The sequence below is a fragment of the Bufo bufo genome, chromosome 6, assembly GCF_905171765.1.
Source record: "Bufo bufo chromosome 6, aBufBuf1.1, whole genome shotgun sequence".
Classification (NCBI taxonomy): domain Eukaryota; kingdom Metazoa; phylum Chordata; class Amphibia; order Anura; family Bufonidae; genus Bufo; species Bufo bufo.
In genome coordinates this window covers 154232803-154250292 of record NC_053394.1, presented here as the reverse complement: position 1 = coordinate 154250292, position 17490 = coordinate 154232803, and the positions used below count along the sequence as shown (strand labels likewise).

Here is a 17490-nt window from a genome sequence, read left to right as displayed (position 1 = left end):
GGGCGCGATGATTATGAAAAAGGTGTGCCAGATTTATTAGTGACATGCAACATATATATGAAAACCATGTATTTCGTAGTTTAGAGGAAGATGAAGTTTGCTGAAGTGAAATGTCTTATTTTTCCATCAACTTGCTGTGCTCCAATGTTTTGAAGTAATGTCCCTTGAGCTCCCAAAATGCACTGCTCCCTTTAGTAATACAGTACATCTTGTGATGAAAAAAGTGCAACAAGGTAGTTATAGTGTTACCTGTTCTTGGGGCCAATACATGTATACCTGTCTGTATCTGTGTTCTTGTCACCTTCCACCAATCCCCCACATTCTGTTGTCTTGGAGATTGGTATCACGTTATCTCTTGTGGAGGAGAGCCCATCATCTGCTCTTGAGTTGGAGGCCTTGTCCATTTCTCTTGTGGTGGTGGTGGCCCATCCTTTCCTCTTGCAGTGGGAGCCCCGTTCTCTTGCTCTGTTGCTGTCAGTTCAGTTTGCAACTTCACTTTTGAGCGTAGTTTACAGCCTGTAAAGCATACTCTGTGCAGACACTGAACCAGCAAGGGCGTACCAAACAAATGAAGACCAGAGGCAGAGCTTCTTTATCCCGCTGTAGGTTCCTGACATTCGGGACTTTCCTGTGATTATAGCTCACTCACGGTATGTAGATCATGCAGTAATAATCCAGGTGTCCTGCTGCTCACTCCTGTCTCTTTCTGTTGCAGTGAATTTGTCTCTTGGCTGATGGAGAATGGAGAGATCAGTAAACCTGAAGAAGGCATCAACTTGGGCCAGGCCTTACTCGAGAACGGGATAATCCACCACGGTAATATGGAGAAGATGGCCACCTGGTGGGAGGGGCAGTGCATAGGACACAAGTCACTTGTGTCTTATATAAGGGTGGAATCAGTAGGCTAAGGTTGCTGAGAAATAGACACATGTCCGGTAAAAAGTAGGAAACTCGGGTCTCAATGAAAATCTAGTTCCTGTTGATTAGTCACTGACTTCTGTATTCACTTCCCTCTCAGAGGACAATTATAGACATTCAGTATCGTGGTGTCTCTGCTGTCTACAGAGAACAGTGAGTGATTATACACAGGCAGGGTGGCACTCACGCGGGACTTTGTTGGTGACTAATGGCTTCATTCACCACAATCTGACTGGAAATCTCCAGCCATGCCACTCATGGCACAGACGGTACTTACATAGATAGATAGATGTATGTATACACATCACTCTGAACAACCGCACACACACTGGGTTCAATCTTACACTTAGTCACTTCTTGTTTTGGCCACATTGGGAGTATATTTCCAGCATGTCCATTGGCCCCCTTACACTGGGAGTATGGCAAACGAGTGTTTTATTGGCATACCCTGGGTCGTATGCATTGCCTTTATTCACTGTACAGTAAAGAGTACTCTATCATGCCTTCCTGTGCAGTGTGTGCTTCGATAGTTGGATACGTTGCATCCTTCCTTCGGAAGTATGCATCAGGAAATCCTCCCGATGTATACCTCCAACATAGGCTCAACACAGGATGTGAACAGAACCTTATACACACCTACTGTATACTACACACACATTATACACATATACAGCCGTGACCAAAAGTTTTGAGACAGACACAAATTTTCATTTTCACAAATTTTTCTGCTTCACTGATTTTATATTCCTTTGTCAGATGTTTCTATTTTTAACTTTTATTGCCTAATGCATCAAGTTTAAGCAATGACTGTATTTCCAGTGTTGTGCCTTCTTTTTCAAGACTTCTGCAATTTGTCCTGGTCCTCTACATATCAGCTTCTGCCCTTGCTTGGCTAATTGGAGCAGTGGCACAGGCAAGAAATTGTGAGTGGGGCTAAAAGTCTGGCCCTGTCAGTCTTGCAGCAGGTGGGCACTTCACTTGCAGAGACAGACCCCCCCCCTTCACGGGTACAGAAGTCCTGCTAATGAGATAAATTGATTCACTCATTTGTACAGTGTTCTTAGGCAAAATTGTGAGTGAGCCCATTCTCTTGGTTGAGAACCAACCCTACTTGCGAATGGTCTCTTGGCATGACACAGGACTCACGGTAGAACACACCTTTTTTTCCTTTGAAGAATATTTCTTCCAGATGTTTCAAACAGTGGGCTTCATCACAGAAAATAACTTTACCCAAGTCCTCTGCAATCCAATCACTGTTCTTCCTGCAGAAAAGTCAGTCTGACCATAATCTTTTTATTTTTTTGGAGAGAAGTGGCTTCTATGCTGTCCTTCTTGATACCAGGCCATCCTCGAAAATCCTTTGCCTCGCTGTGCATTTAGATGCCCGCTGCCATTCCTGAGCAAGCTTCTTATCCAATGGAGTGGGCTCACTCACAAATAAGAAATAGTATCAAAACCTCTTCCAAGAGCCACTTCTCCCATCAATACTGGAACAATTTGGTGATGAACAGTGCTTTTTCCAGTATGACGGAGCACCATGTCACAAGGCAAAAGTGAAAACTAAGTGGCTCAATTTTGGGTCTATGGCCAGGAAACTCCCCAGATCTCAATCCCATTGAGAACCTGTGGTCAGTACTCAAAAGAGCGGGTGGACAAACAAGAACAGCGAAATTGTGATAAACTCCAAGCACTGATTGAGCAAAAATAGGTTGCCATCCCTGAGGATTGGACCAAGAAGCTGATATGTAGCGTGCCAGGACAATTGCAAAAGTCTTGAAAAAGAAGGGTCAACACTAGATATATTGATATATCTTTACAAAAACCTGATATATTTGTAAACGAAGGGGAAAAAATCTTATGAAATGCTTAGAATTGTACTTCAGTATACCATAAAAACATCTGACAAAAATATGTAAAAACAAGGAAGTAGCAAAAACTTTGTAAAAATCTAAATTTGTGTCTGTTCTACACATGCATTAGGCTACTTTCACATCTGCTTTTTTAATTCAGGTTTTGAGATCCAGCCAAGGATCTCAAAACCTGAATTAAACAGATCAGTTTTGTTTCCATATATTGTCAATGGGGATAAAGCTGACCAGGATCCATCATTATGCATCACTTCAGTTGCGGTTTTAAAAAATCTGATTTGCCGCAGGTACCATTGACTTGCATTGATTTTCATGCCTGATCAGGTTTGTTCAGTTTGAATTTAATACAACCAGATCCAACTGAAAGGGAGCCTGTAGATGTCCAAAAAAAAAAATGGAGACAGCACGTCCAAAAGGTGGATTTTTATTCCAGATGCAACGTTGCATCTGGAATCAAAATCCACCTTTTGGACTGGCTGTCTCCATTTTTTTTTTGGACATCTACAAGTTGTTAATATTGGGGGGCTTTTTACCACCTCCCTCGGAGACGAGCACCCGCACCATCATTACTAAGGAGTGCTGTCCACCCGTGTTTTTTCTACTGAAAGGGAGCCATCAGGATGTATTAAATGGAACGGATCCTTTTAATCCATGTTTTGAGATCCTCTGCCGGATCTCAAAAGTTGAATTAAAAACGCAGATGTGAAAGTAACCTTATACCCACATCGATTACAAAATCGATGTGCCATGGCAGTAAATCCACTGAAACATGAAAGATGTGAAATTAGTAAAATGTATTATCTTGTACAAGCGCTGCCTTCTCTTCTCGGTTTACTTGCTCGCTGACGCTACCACAGCTGCGAGCAATGTAATTACAATTATGGCACCCCCATTCTCTTCAATGGGATGGCTCCCGTCTGTTCAAATGAATAGGATGGACCCATCCCATAGAAGTGAATGGGTACGCCATAGTTAACAGTAAACCGAGAAGAGAAGGCAGGGCTTGTATGAGCGCGGCTTTCTCTTCAAACAGCTGATTGGCGGGGGTGCCGGGAGTTGGCCCCCGCCAATATAATATTTATTACCTATCCTGAGAATAGGTCTTTAATAGAAAAAAGTGGGTAACCTCTTTAATGTCTTCTCCAAGAGCTAATTGGGAGTAATTAAGTGTGGGTTTCTTTGGTGCTTTGCCCTTTTAATGAAGGCACACAAAACCTGGTTGCTGTTTTTTTTCCACAAAAGATTGGTGGGAAGCATGCCTTAGTGTAAATAACTTTCAGGTGACCTCAGACATGTTAAGCGGGAGTTGGAAAAGGCAATAACAGCATTTTAGACCTGGAGGATACATCAATACACAGTTAGACAAACTATCTATAAGTGGAGATGGCTTTGTTAGATCACTACGAGAGAAAAACAGGTAAAAGAGGCAAGACAGAACCAAACAGTAACAGCAAATAGACTTACAGAAGATTCTACAAACTGCAAAAATTTCTCTTCATATGTCCAAGAAAAACATTTGTTCATGGAAGGAGACCACAAAGGAAACAGATTCTGTACAAAAAAACATTGCAACACTGCACATTAACTCCAAAACATCTCATCTCAGCTATGACGCATGGTAGAAAGAGCATCATGATTTGGGGCTGCTTTGCTGCCTCATGGCCTGAATGCCTTGCAATGAATTCTAAGGTGTATCAAAACATTTTATAGATTTTAAGGACAGCAGTCCATGACCATAAGCTGAAAAGACATTGAGTGATGCAACGAGACAATGATGTAAACCACACAAGTAAATCAAATAAGTAATATGTGAAAAAGAAGATTTGTGTTTTGGAATGACCAAGTCAAAGTCCCGACCTTAACCATATTGAGATGCCATGAAATGACTTGGGATGTTCATGAAAGGCATCATATACACTGCACCTACACTGAACTCCCAACAGAACAAGTACAGATGGCAGGTGCAGTGTATTTGAATGGAGGAGACACTTGGAGCTGATTTGCTTGGTCATATGAGCCTCCATCAGCCGCCATCTTATGGACAGGATCTCTTTGTGGACAACACAAAGGACTTTGTAAAAAAGGAAGTATACCTTATAAAATATAGAAAATGGTGCACAATTTCAACAAAGGTTATATTATATTAGTAAGTAGCATATAATCACCTCCCAAACATATTAGTCAACAATAACCAAAAAGTTGCCAACAAATAAACACATTTGCAGGACGGAATGGTCCAAAATTCCTCTTCAACATTGTACGTATCTTATTTTTAATCACAGAAAACATTTCTGCTAAAGGGATCAGGGATGTACAGATTATTGAATTCAATGGTTCACTTCTTCTATGCACTGGATTTTTACTCAAAGTGCTCAAAACAAAGACATAAACAGTACAACTATGTACATGTTGTCAGCATAGTTACATAGTGTTTAGGCTGTATTACACCAGCAGATAATCGCTCACATCATCGCTAACGTTTGTAGGAATGCTTATTAGTGATGATTTACATGTATAATAGTGCCACCGATTACCCAATGAGCAAGCAAACGCTTGTTCACCGGACAATCGCAATTTTTAAGCATGCTTAACAAACGTTTTCCGGCGGCAGATCGTGCTGTTTAATCATGGTCTGCTGACAGCAAATAATGATTTTGTATGGGGATGAGTGATGGCATTAGCCATCGCTCCTCCTCATACTGTGGAGGAGATAGCTGCATGTAATAGCAGCGGTCTCCTCCACTGACGATCAGGTAATTGTTGGGGAGGAACGCTTCCTTCCCGACAATCGTCAGCCACATCAGCTGGTGTGATACCTGCCTTTGTCTGTAACTGTTATTCAAGCAATTAGATAACGTTGTATTAGTAATGAGTGCATAAATTCAGGTAATTCCAAAAGATTGACTTGATTTTTCTTGCAACTGTACTAGACACAAGTGAACAGGCAGATCTTGAAGTTGTGTTAGAAGCAGGTAAAATGGGCAAGTGTAAGGCACTGAACAACTTTGACGTGGCAAAATTCTGACCCCATTGGGTCAGGCTCATAACACCTCCAAAACAGCAGGTCTTGTGGAGAGTTCTCATTATGCAGTGGTCCAAGGAAGGAAACAGGTGAACCAAACAGTGGGGTTATGAGCGCCCAATGCTCTTTGAGCTTTTGCATGGTGAAGGGTTAGATTCCAGAGAATATCTTTTTTTAGTTGTAGCTGAAAGTTAATGCTGGCTGCAGACCAGTCAAATTTATGCAAAAATACAGAATATTCTGAAGGGTTCACAAACTTAGCACTGTATCTTACAAAGCTGTATATAATATTTGTCTTTTTTTTTATGATGATTATTTTTCTCGCTCTTTTTTCCCTCCTGTCATTAGTGTCAGACAAGCACCAGTTCAAGAATGAGCAGGTTCTCTATCGATTCCGATATGATGATGGGACATACAAGGCAAGGAGTGAACTGGAGGACATCATGTCCAAGGTACATTCCCATCTTTCTATGTAGGTTCCTTCAATGAGAGGTTGGTGCCATTAGTCTGATTCCTATACGTGACCCAATCATCAGAGTTAATAAACAACATGCAGAACAGCTGATCCCCCTTCCCTCACACAGAAGTCACATCCCCATCATCCTGTTTCCATGTCTGTATTCTATTACACCGGGCCGCGCTCACTGTAGTATTCATATCTAACTTGTAGGCATGGGTGCTTTGTTAAACTATAGCAATTCTTTGCAGCAGTAGAGAAATCCACTTTAGTACTCACTTGAAATTCCCGTAGCAGGCATGCTGGGAGGCAGCGTAACGTCACTCACTACATCACGCGCCTGCTCCGCCTGCTTCATTCAGAGGAGCAGGCGCGTGATGTAGTGAGTGACGTTACGCTGCCGCCCGGCCTGCCTGCTACGGGAATTTCAAGTTTAACAAAGCGCCCATGCCTACACGTTAGATTTGAATACTACAGTGAGCGCGGCCCAGTGTAAGAGAATACAGTGACTGCACCGGGCCCCGCTGCCATTCTAATATCGAAGTATCAGTGTTAAATGGCAGCATTCGCCCCATAAGACGGGAAAAAAGTGCTTCTTATAGGGCAAAAAATACGGTAGTTATGTACTCCACAAATCTGGCCTTTATGGAAGACTGGCAAGAATAAAGACATTTTTGAAAGCAAGCAATAAGAAAACCCATTTGCAGTTTGCCACAAGCCATGTAGGGGACACAGCAAACATGTGGAAGAAGGTGCTCTAGTCAGATGAGACCAAAGTAAAAAAATTTGGCCTAAATGCAAAATGTGTGTCGGAAAGCTAACTCTGCACATCACCCTGAACACACCATCCCCACCATGTAACGTGGTGGCAGCATCATGCTGTGTGGATGCTTTTCTTCAGCAGGGACAGGGAAGCTGGTCAGAGTTGATGGGAAGATGGAGGTAAACCTGGTAGAGGCTTCAAAAGACTTGGTCAGAGGTTCACCTTCCAGTAGGACAACAACTCTAAACATACAGCCAGAGCTACAATGGAATGGTTTAGACCAAAGCAGACTTATGTGTTAGAATGGCTCAGTCAAAGTCCAGACCTAAATCCTATTGAGAATCTGTGACAAGACTTGAAAATTGCTGCTCACAGATTCTCTCGATCTAATCTGACTGAGCTTGAGCTATTTTGCAAAGACGAATGGGCAAAAATTTCAGCCTCTAGATGTGCAAAGCTGGTAGAGACCTACCCCAAAAGACTTGAAGCTGTAATGGCAGCAAAAGGTGGTCCTACAAAGTATTGACTCGGGGCGGCTGAATACAAATGTACGGCACACTTTCCAGATTTTTATTTATGAAAAAATGTGAAAACAATGTATCATTTTCTTTTCACTTCACACATGCTTGCTACTTTGTCTTGGTCTATCACATTAAATCCCAATAAAATACATAATTTTCTGGGTGTAACGTGAAAAAAAAATGGAAAAGTTCAAGGGGTATGAATACTTTTTCAAGGCACTGTATGTACACAGTCATCCAGCTAGCAGAATAGTGACTGCTGCCCTGGAGTATAATCCAGGTTGTTACTAAAGATCACAGAAATTAGGTAAAGTATGGACACAATGAAACCAATATAATCGAATAATGTACATGTATTTGTATAATCAGAGATGTAGATTGTGTGATCAGAGATGGAGCTGGACATGAAAGGGGCTGTCTGGGATTTTAATATTGATGACCTATCCTTATGATTGGCCATTAATATTAGAATGGTCAGGATCTGACTCTCAAGATCCCATTGATGAGATTTTTTTTTAGGACAGACACTGTAATATCCATTTTGCAGCGGCTGCTTGCTGCAGCTCTGTCCCAATCAACTGAATGAGACCGTGTTATGCCACTTCAAAGAGCTTAACATTGGAGCTGCAGATAGGTCATCAATATGTAAATCCCAGAGAGCCCCTTTAAAGGGGTTTTGCCATCACATACAATGGGGGCATATCGCTAGGATATGCCCCCATTGTCTGATAGGTGCGGGTCCCACCTCTGGGACCCACACCTACAACGAGAACGGAGCGGGGAAATTAATGGAGGGCGCATGTGCATCCATCCTCCATTCATTTCAATGGGGCCGCCGAAAATAGCCGAGCGCCAGCTCGGCTATTTCAGTCTTTCCCATAGAAATGACTAGGAGCAGGGGCCACGCGTGCGGGGAGCAGCGCTTGGTGGTGGATGGACCCCGGGAAACCTGGGGTCCTCCAGTCACAGCTCGCCCCGCTCCGTTCTCCTCTTAGCAATATGCCCCCATTGTATGTGATGGGAATACCCCTTTAAGATTCAGATATAAGTGTAATGCTGGAGGTGACTCCACTCTTTTATTTTGCAGGGTGTCAGACTTTACTGTCGTCTTCACAGCCTCTTTATTCCGATGATCAAGTAAGTGAGATGTCCGCTGGTGTCACCTTCTTGTTCATTGTGTCTGGTCAGGGGGCCCCAGTAATAATGTGGGCTAAATCATCCTTTGCACCTTCATGATAAGGCTACATGCACACAACCATATGTGTTTTGCGGTCCGCAAATTGTGGATCCACAAAAAAAAAAACGGATTACATCCGTATGCCATCCGTTTTTGTTTTTTTTGCGGATCCATTGTAACAATGCCTAAAATGGACAAGAATAGGACATGTTCTATTTTTTTGCGAACCCATTGAAATGAATGCGTCCGCATCCTATCCACAAAAAAACGGAACGGACCCGGAAACAAACAACGTTCGTGTGCATGTAGCCTAACATGCAGTTTTTACTTATGCACCAGGGCTTCTAAGCTGTATGCCTGTTTTTTGGCTGAAATGTACAAAGTAGCATTCAACTTTTTGGTATTTTTTAGGAGTTCCCAGAGGCCGCTGCCTCCCCCAAACCTCCCTGCCTCCTAATTAGTTTCAAGATTTCCTTTTAAATCAACCTTAAAGAGGGGGTAAATGTGAATGGAGCTCTGGATGTGCCTGGAGTAGTTTGACTGCAGCTCACAATTTCACATGTTCTTGCCCTGTCATGTCTCATGTCCTCATTCCTCATGGCTCAGCACAGGCAGGGTTTTCACCCTCAGACTGCTCTCTCCTGCTCACTCACAATATAACGGGGGCGCACTCATAAGGTTGGATGGGGGTCATAAGGATTTATCTCCTGGGAGAGGCCTCATAGCTGCTAAGACCCTCAGAAGACCTGTTTTATCATGTTAATTGCTTGTACTCCATCATAGTGATTGGATGAGGGGAATAAGGCTCTGGATAGCAGTAGCCTCTGACACCCGAGGTACGGACGAGAGGTCCCTATTCAATCCTCTTGTGCAGAGTCTTCTGATATTCTCTTGGCTCAGGATTTGAGGTTTGGCAGTGGATTCGTTTTGTTTTTGAGGCAGATTTTATCATGGTGTCGTCAGCTGACACCTCCATATACACCACAGATGATGCAGCAGCTTCTCATACTTCCTGTTTGGGTTAAATAAGTAAAGATCAGGGATTTCTGTCCTGAGATTTCCCTGCACCTGCACCAGATGACTCCCCCCTCTTCTGCACCATACAGCTCGGTCTGTGACTGAGCCCCCCTTCTTAGCTGCCCCTCCTGCCGTTTTTGTTGCAGTGGTGGTCCTGTCTTAGGGAGCATTCATGTAGCGTTGCTCCTTATATGACTAGGCCTCTGGGGCAGCCTGTATACATTGGTCTTGCTGCCAGGCTCCATGAGACTGCTGTGTATGTCCGCGCTGTTCTGTGGCTGCCCTATTGTCTTCATATTCAGCGTGGATTATATCTGCCTGATGTACTGACATTTGCATACTGTACTTACCATTGTGATATCATTGCTGCTGGGGGGTCACCTTAGTCTCAATGACATGGCGTTAAGCCTTCTAGAATAGGGGGAGGGGTCATGAGTTGGTATTATATATCGCATGTTGGATGTGTGCCGTGTTTACTGCCATCTTACTATATATACCCCATGTCCCTGGCACCGAGATGCTGCATCACATGTGCTTACTGGTGACCCTTAACGAATAGTACGGAGTACTGTGTACAGACTCATGTCATTGTTATATCATTTTTAATTGTATCCACAGATAACGACTTTCTGTTGTGTCTTCTAGAGACCGAGATCACCACCTGAAAACTTACAAGTCCGTCATCCCTGCCAGTAAGCTGGTAGACTGGCTAATATCACAGGTAAGAGCCACGGCCTCCGTTACTTACCACGGGAGTAGCGGAATAATAACAGACAGACTCATGGGAAGTGGCCTTAAAGGGGTTGTGTCACTTCAGCAAATGGCAAAAGTGAATACAAGGTATTTACTAATGTATTGTGATTGTCCATATTGCTTCCTTTGCTGGCTTGATTCATTTTATCATCGCATTATACACTGCTTGTTTTCAGGGGTTACGACCACCCTGCAGTCCATCAGCCGTGGTCGTGCTTGCACACTATATGAAAAAGTGTCAGCCTCTCCAGTGGGAGCTGGGACCATGGGAGTGAGCGTAGGCACGCATGCACAATAGCTGCCATCCCTGCCACCTTGTATCTGCGCTGCAACGGTGGTCGTAACGCCTGGAGACGAGCAGTGTATGACGATGGAAAAATGAATCCAGACCGCAAAGGAGGCAATATGAACAATCGCAATACTTGCTGAAGTGAGACAACCCCTTTAAGGCCCTTCTACACTGGCAGATTGGGACTATTATCATGGATGAGCATTTGCTCTTGTATTGGGTGATCACATTTTATTGCACGGCACATAAAATCATCAGTACTGTATACTAGTCCCAGGAGACTGTGCCTGTGTTGTATAGTAAAGATACTAATAAGCTCTGCACAGCCATCTTCATAATCATTGGGTGTGTGTGGAATGGCTTTTCTCGTTTGTAGCTCCCAATCCTGCATCCTTATTGTACTGTTTGGTCTTTTCACTTACCGATATGTCAGAATAAAATACTATATTTATTTGAGCATTACAAATTCTTAAGTCTTCTTTGTGTGATGTAGATCCACATATACTGTACTGTTTACTAGTCCCAGGAGACCAAGTGTATTTTATACTTATAAAATCGGCTGATACAGTCAGGTCCATAAATATTGGGACATGAACACAATTCTAACATTTTAGGCTTTATACACCACCACAATGGATTTGAAATGAAACGGACAAGATGTGCTTTACCTGCAGACTGTCAGCTTTAATTTGAGGGTATTTACATCCAAATCAGGTGAACGGTGTAGGAATTACAACAGTTTGCATATGTGCCTCCCACTTGTTAAGGGACCAAAAGTAATGGGACAGAATAATCATCATAAATCAAACTTTCACTTTTTAATACTTTGTTGCAAATCCTTTGCAGTCAATTACAGCCTGAAGTCTGGAACGCATAGACATCACCAGACGCTGGGTTTCATCCCTGATCATGCTCTGCCAGGCCTCTACTGCAACTGTCTTCAGTTCCTGCTTGTTCTTGGGGCATTTTCCCTTCAGTTTTGTCTTCAGCAAGTGAAATGCATGCTCAATCGGATTCAGGTCAGGTGATTGACTTGGCCATTGCGAAACATTCCACTTCTTTCCCTTAAAAACTCTTTGGTTGCTTTTGCAGTATGCTTTGGGTCATTGTCCATCTGCACTGTGAAGCGCCGTCCAATGAGTTCTGAAGCATTTGGCTGAATATGAGCAGATAATATTGCCCGAAACACTTCAGAATTCATCCTGCTACTTTTGTCAGCAATCACATCATCAATAAATACAAGAGAAGCAGTTCCATTGGCAGCCATACATGCCCATGCCATGACACTACCACCACCATGCTTCACTGATGAGGTGGTATGCTTAGGATCATGAGCAGTTCCTTTCCTTCTCCATAATCTTCTCTTCCCATCACTCTGGTACAAGTTGATCTTGGTCTCATCTGTCCATAGGATGTTGTTCCAGAACTGTGAAGGCTTTTTTAGATGTCGTTTGGCAAACTCTAATCTGGCCTTCCTGTTTTTGAGGCTCACCAATGGTTTACATCTTGTGGTAAACCCTCTGTATTCACTCTGGTGAAGTCTTCTCTTGATTGTTGACTTTGACACACATACACCTACCTCCTGAAGAGTGTTCTTGATCTGGCCAACTGTTGTGAAGGGTGTTTTCTTCACCAGGCAAAGAATTCTTCGCTCATCCACCACAGTTGTTTTCCGTGGTCTTCCAGGTCTTTTTGGTGTTGCTGAGCTCACCGGTGCGTTCCTTCTTTTTAAGAATGTTTCAAACAGTTGTTTTGGCCACGCCTAATGTTTTTGCTATCTCTCTGATGGGTTTGTTGTGTTTTTTTCAGCCTAATAATGGCTTGCTTCACTGATAGTGACAGCTCTTTGGATCTCATCTTGAGAGTTGACAGCAACAGATTCCAAATGCAAATAGCACACTTGGAATGAACTCTGGACCTTTTATCTGCTCATTGTAATTGGGATAATGAGGGAATAACACACACCTGGCCATGGAACAGCTGAGAAGCCAATTGTCCCATTACTTTTGGTTCCTTAACAAGTGGGAGGCACATATGCAAACTGTTATAATTCCTACACCGTTCACCTGATTTGGACGTATACCCTCAAATTAAAGCTGACAGTCTGCAGTTCAAGCACATCTTGTTCGTTTCATTTCACATCCATTGTGGTGGTGTATAGAGCCAAAAATTTTAGAATTGTGTCGATGTCCCAATATTTATGGACCTGACTGTATCTGTATTGTATACTAGCCCGAAGAGACTGATATCTGTATTGTATATAGTCCTAGAAGACTGCTATCTGTATTGTATATTCCCAAGAGACAAATATCTTTATTGTATATTAGCCCCAAGTGACTGATATGTGTCCCTCTTTGGTTCAGTGATATTCTTGTTTGATTTTGTTGCCTCTTCTGCCTTTTTCTTTTCCACCTCTTGTAATTATTTTTTTAAAATCTTATTTCAATTTTGTCTTTCTGAAGTTTCTTAAACAATGTGTTTGATTTGAACTTCCAATTATGCCAATTTTCCAAATAAGACATGGTACAGACGTGAGTGACAATGGCTGACTCCTCCGCAGCCCTCATTCATCTGTGAAGCCCAGGGACACGCTCTTGAGGAGATAATCAGGATAATCGCGGCTTCCGTCTTAGATTCAGTACTTCGCTCAGAGATCTATGACGTCCGGTGGCAGCTTCCCTGCTGATATTTTGTTCATTTGGCTGCTCCACTCGAAAAACTAAACCCAACAATGGCCGTAATTGCCTGTAAATCATGAAGACTATGAATAGTCATGTGTCGGCCGGCAGCCATGTTTGCCACATGAGCAATGCATGGAAACTTACAGAAATAGGAGTGGAGTTTTTTTTTTAATGGAACTTTTTGAGCATTGCTAGCACCCTGGATGTATTTGGGCTGTTATGTGGACATTATTTGCTACATGTTAATGGTCCTTCTATTGAACCTCATTGGGTAGAGAAGGTTCCGAGTGACAACTCTCTGCAGCCTCCGTAAAATATCACCTGGTCAGATGTCCTATATTGTAACATGTGAATCCTCCATTATACCAAACCAAACACTTCTTTTCTTTTCTTCAAGGGAGATTGTCAGACAAGAGAAGAAGCTGTCGCTCTTGGCGTTGGACTGTGCAACAATGGATTCATGCATCATGGTACTTACCACAGTATTGTGAGCGCACCAGTGTTCTGATATATTCCATTACTTACCTCAGTAACTCAGGTGACAAGGTCCAGTCCCAGAGCAACTGGGATCTGGTGGTAATGTAGATGCTTGTGCTCTCAATTGAGTGCATGTGTTTGCTCTGCATGGACAAGATGTGTACAAGGATCTCTATTGATGTCACATGGCAGACATAGCACATGACCCAGCACCCCTCCTGAAGGCCGCGGTGTTCTGGAGTGGAATAATGTTTGGCCCCTTCCCACAGTATACAGTAATATATAACCACCAGATTAAATCTACTCTGCTCTGTTTTTATAGCCCCATGTCATTATAATGAGGCTGGTGGGAGTTTTGTGCTGGCCAGCGTCCCTGTTCCTGTGCCGTTACTTCCAGTACTGCCCTCTTATTTTAGAAGCTGTGTGGTTGGGGGACTCTGGGCACTGTCCGTAAGCGTCTCTGTAGCCTGTAATTTAGTTTGTGATGAGCAGAGGCGCGGCTGCGGTTGTGTCAGTTCTAAAGACATTACACCCATACTCTGAATAAGGCTCCTCCACCACCTTTTCTGCATTCCCGTTGTATGATGGGGACTTTCTAATAGATATGTTGTTTCAATTCTTCATTTTCCAAACTCTTGCTTGCTTTCGGTGAATGGAAACAATCATGGTCTGCATCCAAAGGCTGACTTCCCAATTTATATTGTCTCCATGTATAACCTTTTGCTCATTTGATCGGTCCCCCTTCCCCTCATCTCTACTTATAACCTTCTCTCTTATTTCTCTGTATTAGTGTTAGAGAAGAGTGAGTTTAAAGACGAGTCACAGTTCTTCCGGTTCCACTCAGATGAGGAGATTGAGGGAACCAACTCCAAGAACAAGAAGAACGACTTCAAACTCATTGAGAACATCCTAGCCAAGACTCTGCTGGTGAGGAGTTGGTGGTCAGAAGCACAAGGGGTGGAGGGGGCACTGCACGTCTACCATCTGTTATTTGGAATAAATTACAATTATACTACTCACAAAACGTTAGGGATATTTGGCTTTCGGGTGAAACTTATGGAAAACATAAGAAGTTTACGCCACAGTGATATTATATCATGAAAGTAGGGCATTTAAGTAGAAGCATGCAATGGTGATTTCCTCATCTCAAGCAATTTATTGGAAAAAAAAAGCCAACAATTGAGGTGGGTATACCCCCACAAAAAATTTCCATGTCTTAATAACTTGTCATGTGGTCTAAAGCGTCAAATACAATGACATCTCATGCTGTTCACAAGTCGACTTATTGTCTGCTGAGGCACTCTTCTTGAAGGGTGTCCCTCAGGTCATTGAGGTTCTTAGGTACAGAGTTACGAGCCTCTACACGGTTTTTCCGCTGATCCCATAGGTTTCCTTTATGAAGCAACCTCGATAAGGTGGCACATTGTCGTCCATGAAGATGAAATTAGGCCTGTGACTGGATTAATGATGTTATTCAAGTAGTATGGGCTTTTCTATGTACCATTCACAAAGTCTAGGGAAGTTCTGTATTGAGTAGACACACCTGCCCACACTGTAACACCACCACCACCAAAGGCTCACCAGTGGCTGATGCATAGCTTTCCCCTTGACATTTCCAACATCGTTGGTGGCCATAATTTCTGCACATCGTGAACAGCACTGAGGCCCACTGGTCCCTCATCCAGCGTATATGCTCCCTGACCCATGCAAGACGATGAAACCTGTGCCTGGTGGTGTGGTCAGGTACCTTTGCAGGTAGTCTAGCATGCAAATGGTTTTGAAACGTCTGACGTGACACTTACCTCCCTTAAATGTGCCTGGAGTTGTCGCATTCATCATCTGGTTCTGCAGGACATTGTTCACAATGAAGCCGTCGTCAGTGTGGAATGTGGCCAAAGGTGGTCCACTTCTATGACTTTGTGACTCTTCCAGTCTCTCTGTTCCACCTGCTGATGACACTCTGTGACACTCTAAGCTCAGTGGCCACTTCCGTCTGAGAACATCCTGCTTGAAATCTCGCAATGGCGAGGTACTGTTGATCAATTGTTAGGTGTCGTCTTGGTTACATGATGTCAAAACGTGAACAGCATGATGAGGAGGACTGTTTAAATACCAGTTCTAATTGAACCAGGAAATGTATGGGATCAAACATCTGTTTGGAATTTTGTCGTTAAGCTCCTTGTTAGAGAACAGCAAGTTGTGCAAAAAGTACTGAAACAATTGGACATGTGCATTCAAAAGTTTAGAGAAGGTCACATTAAGGTCACCTGTAAAGGTTAGAGTGCATTTTAGGTTCATCCTGAAATTTCACCCACAAGCCAAATATCCCTAACTTTCTGTGTGTAGTGTATGTGAATGTACATATCTATAGCGCAGGAGAGTATTGCAATATGCTAATACATATGCAGTCTTATGCCATTTGTGTGTTTTTTTTTTAACATTCTAGCTCCACCTTTATGAGAAAACCACACCGCAATCCCTGTTTCCCCCCCCCCCCCCCCCCCACTAAAGTTAAAGGGGTATTTCCATCTCAGACTTTTATGGCATATTCTCAGAATATGCCATAAAAGTCCAATAGATGCAGTTTCCACCTCTGGGACCCACATGTATCTCGAGAATTGGGGCCCCATTTGCTGGCTGTGGTGTATGGAGAGGTGGCTACACATGCAACTGTTCTCAGAAATTCCTATAAATGTGAATGGAGATAGGTCCCACCACACGCATCTGCAGCTATCTTTATCTGACTTTTTATCCTGTGGATGTGCCATAAAAGTCATAGATGGGAATAGCCCTTTAATGAAAATTATATCAAGCAGAAAAAACATGCGCAAACACTAAATGAAAGGGAAAAAAAAGCCTTCTGAATGTCTTTGACACGTGTTCAATCTCGGCAGTCTATGATTTGTGTTCTTGGCCATGTGTGTACAACCTCAGCCGTGTGTATCCAGCTTTGGCTGTGTGTGACCTTAGCCACATGTGCTATGCAGTGCATTGCCTTTTGATGGTGCGCTGGAGGAAGGCTCTGTATTGGCTGTAGGATATGATAAGTGTGTTTGCTGTACATAGGTCTCCAGCCGCAAGTCCTCCACATGTTCTACACCTCAGGAATGTCAAAGACTCTTATGTGGACATAAATACATCTGCTGCACTCACACATTCCACACAGCACCGACCACCAGCACAGGAATAGAAACACCCATCCCCCTATCCCAAGGATGATAACAGTGATCACAAACTTCCGGGTGATACGAGATTACATGGACAGGTCAGAGAAGACAGATAGTCAGCTCTCCTGGACAGAAATGATAGGAGTAATAGGTTGTATGTCAAACAGCAGAATTTGATTCTGAGCTCCTGGGGGCAGTGATATGGGAGTGATGTATTGGACAACATAGGGAAATTAGATTGTTTACTCCTTGAGTTTGGGGTTATGACAGTGATACTCTGAGTGTAAGAAATGGACACTTTTAAATGTTTCCACTTTTGGGAAAACATGTATAATGCCTGTGAGGTGCTGGTGCTTGGCACAGTATGGGAGTTGTTAGAC

The 17490-nt window shown here is 43.0% G+C and overlaps 1 protein-coding gene across 2 annotated transcripts in view; it reads left to right on the top strand.

The window, feature by feature from the left end:
• The window catches only part of PREX1 (phosphatidylinositol-3,4,5-trisphosphate dependent Rac exchange factor 1), a 151499-nt gene that overhangs the window by 76910 nt on the left and 57099 nt on the right, over nt 1-17490 (top strand). For both annotated transcript variants that reach the window (XM_040437367.1, XM_040437365.1), the window contains exons 11-16: nt 716-816; nt 6157-6260; nt 8637-8686; nt 10389-10464; nt 13864-13936; nt 14734-14870. In XM_040437367.1, the coding sequence (XP_040293301.1) occupies nt 716-816; nt 6157-6260; nt 8637-8686; nt 10389-10464; nt 13864-13936; nt 14734-14870 (541 nt within the window). The remainder of the gene's footprint in view (nt 1-715; nt 817-6156; nt 6261-8636; nt 8687-10388; nt 10465-13863; nt 13937-14733; nt 14871-17490) is intronic.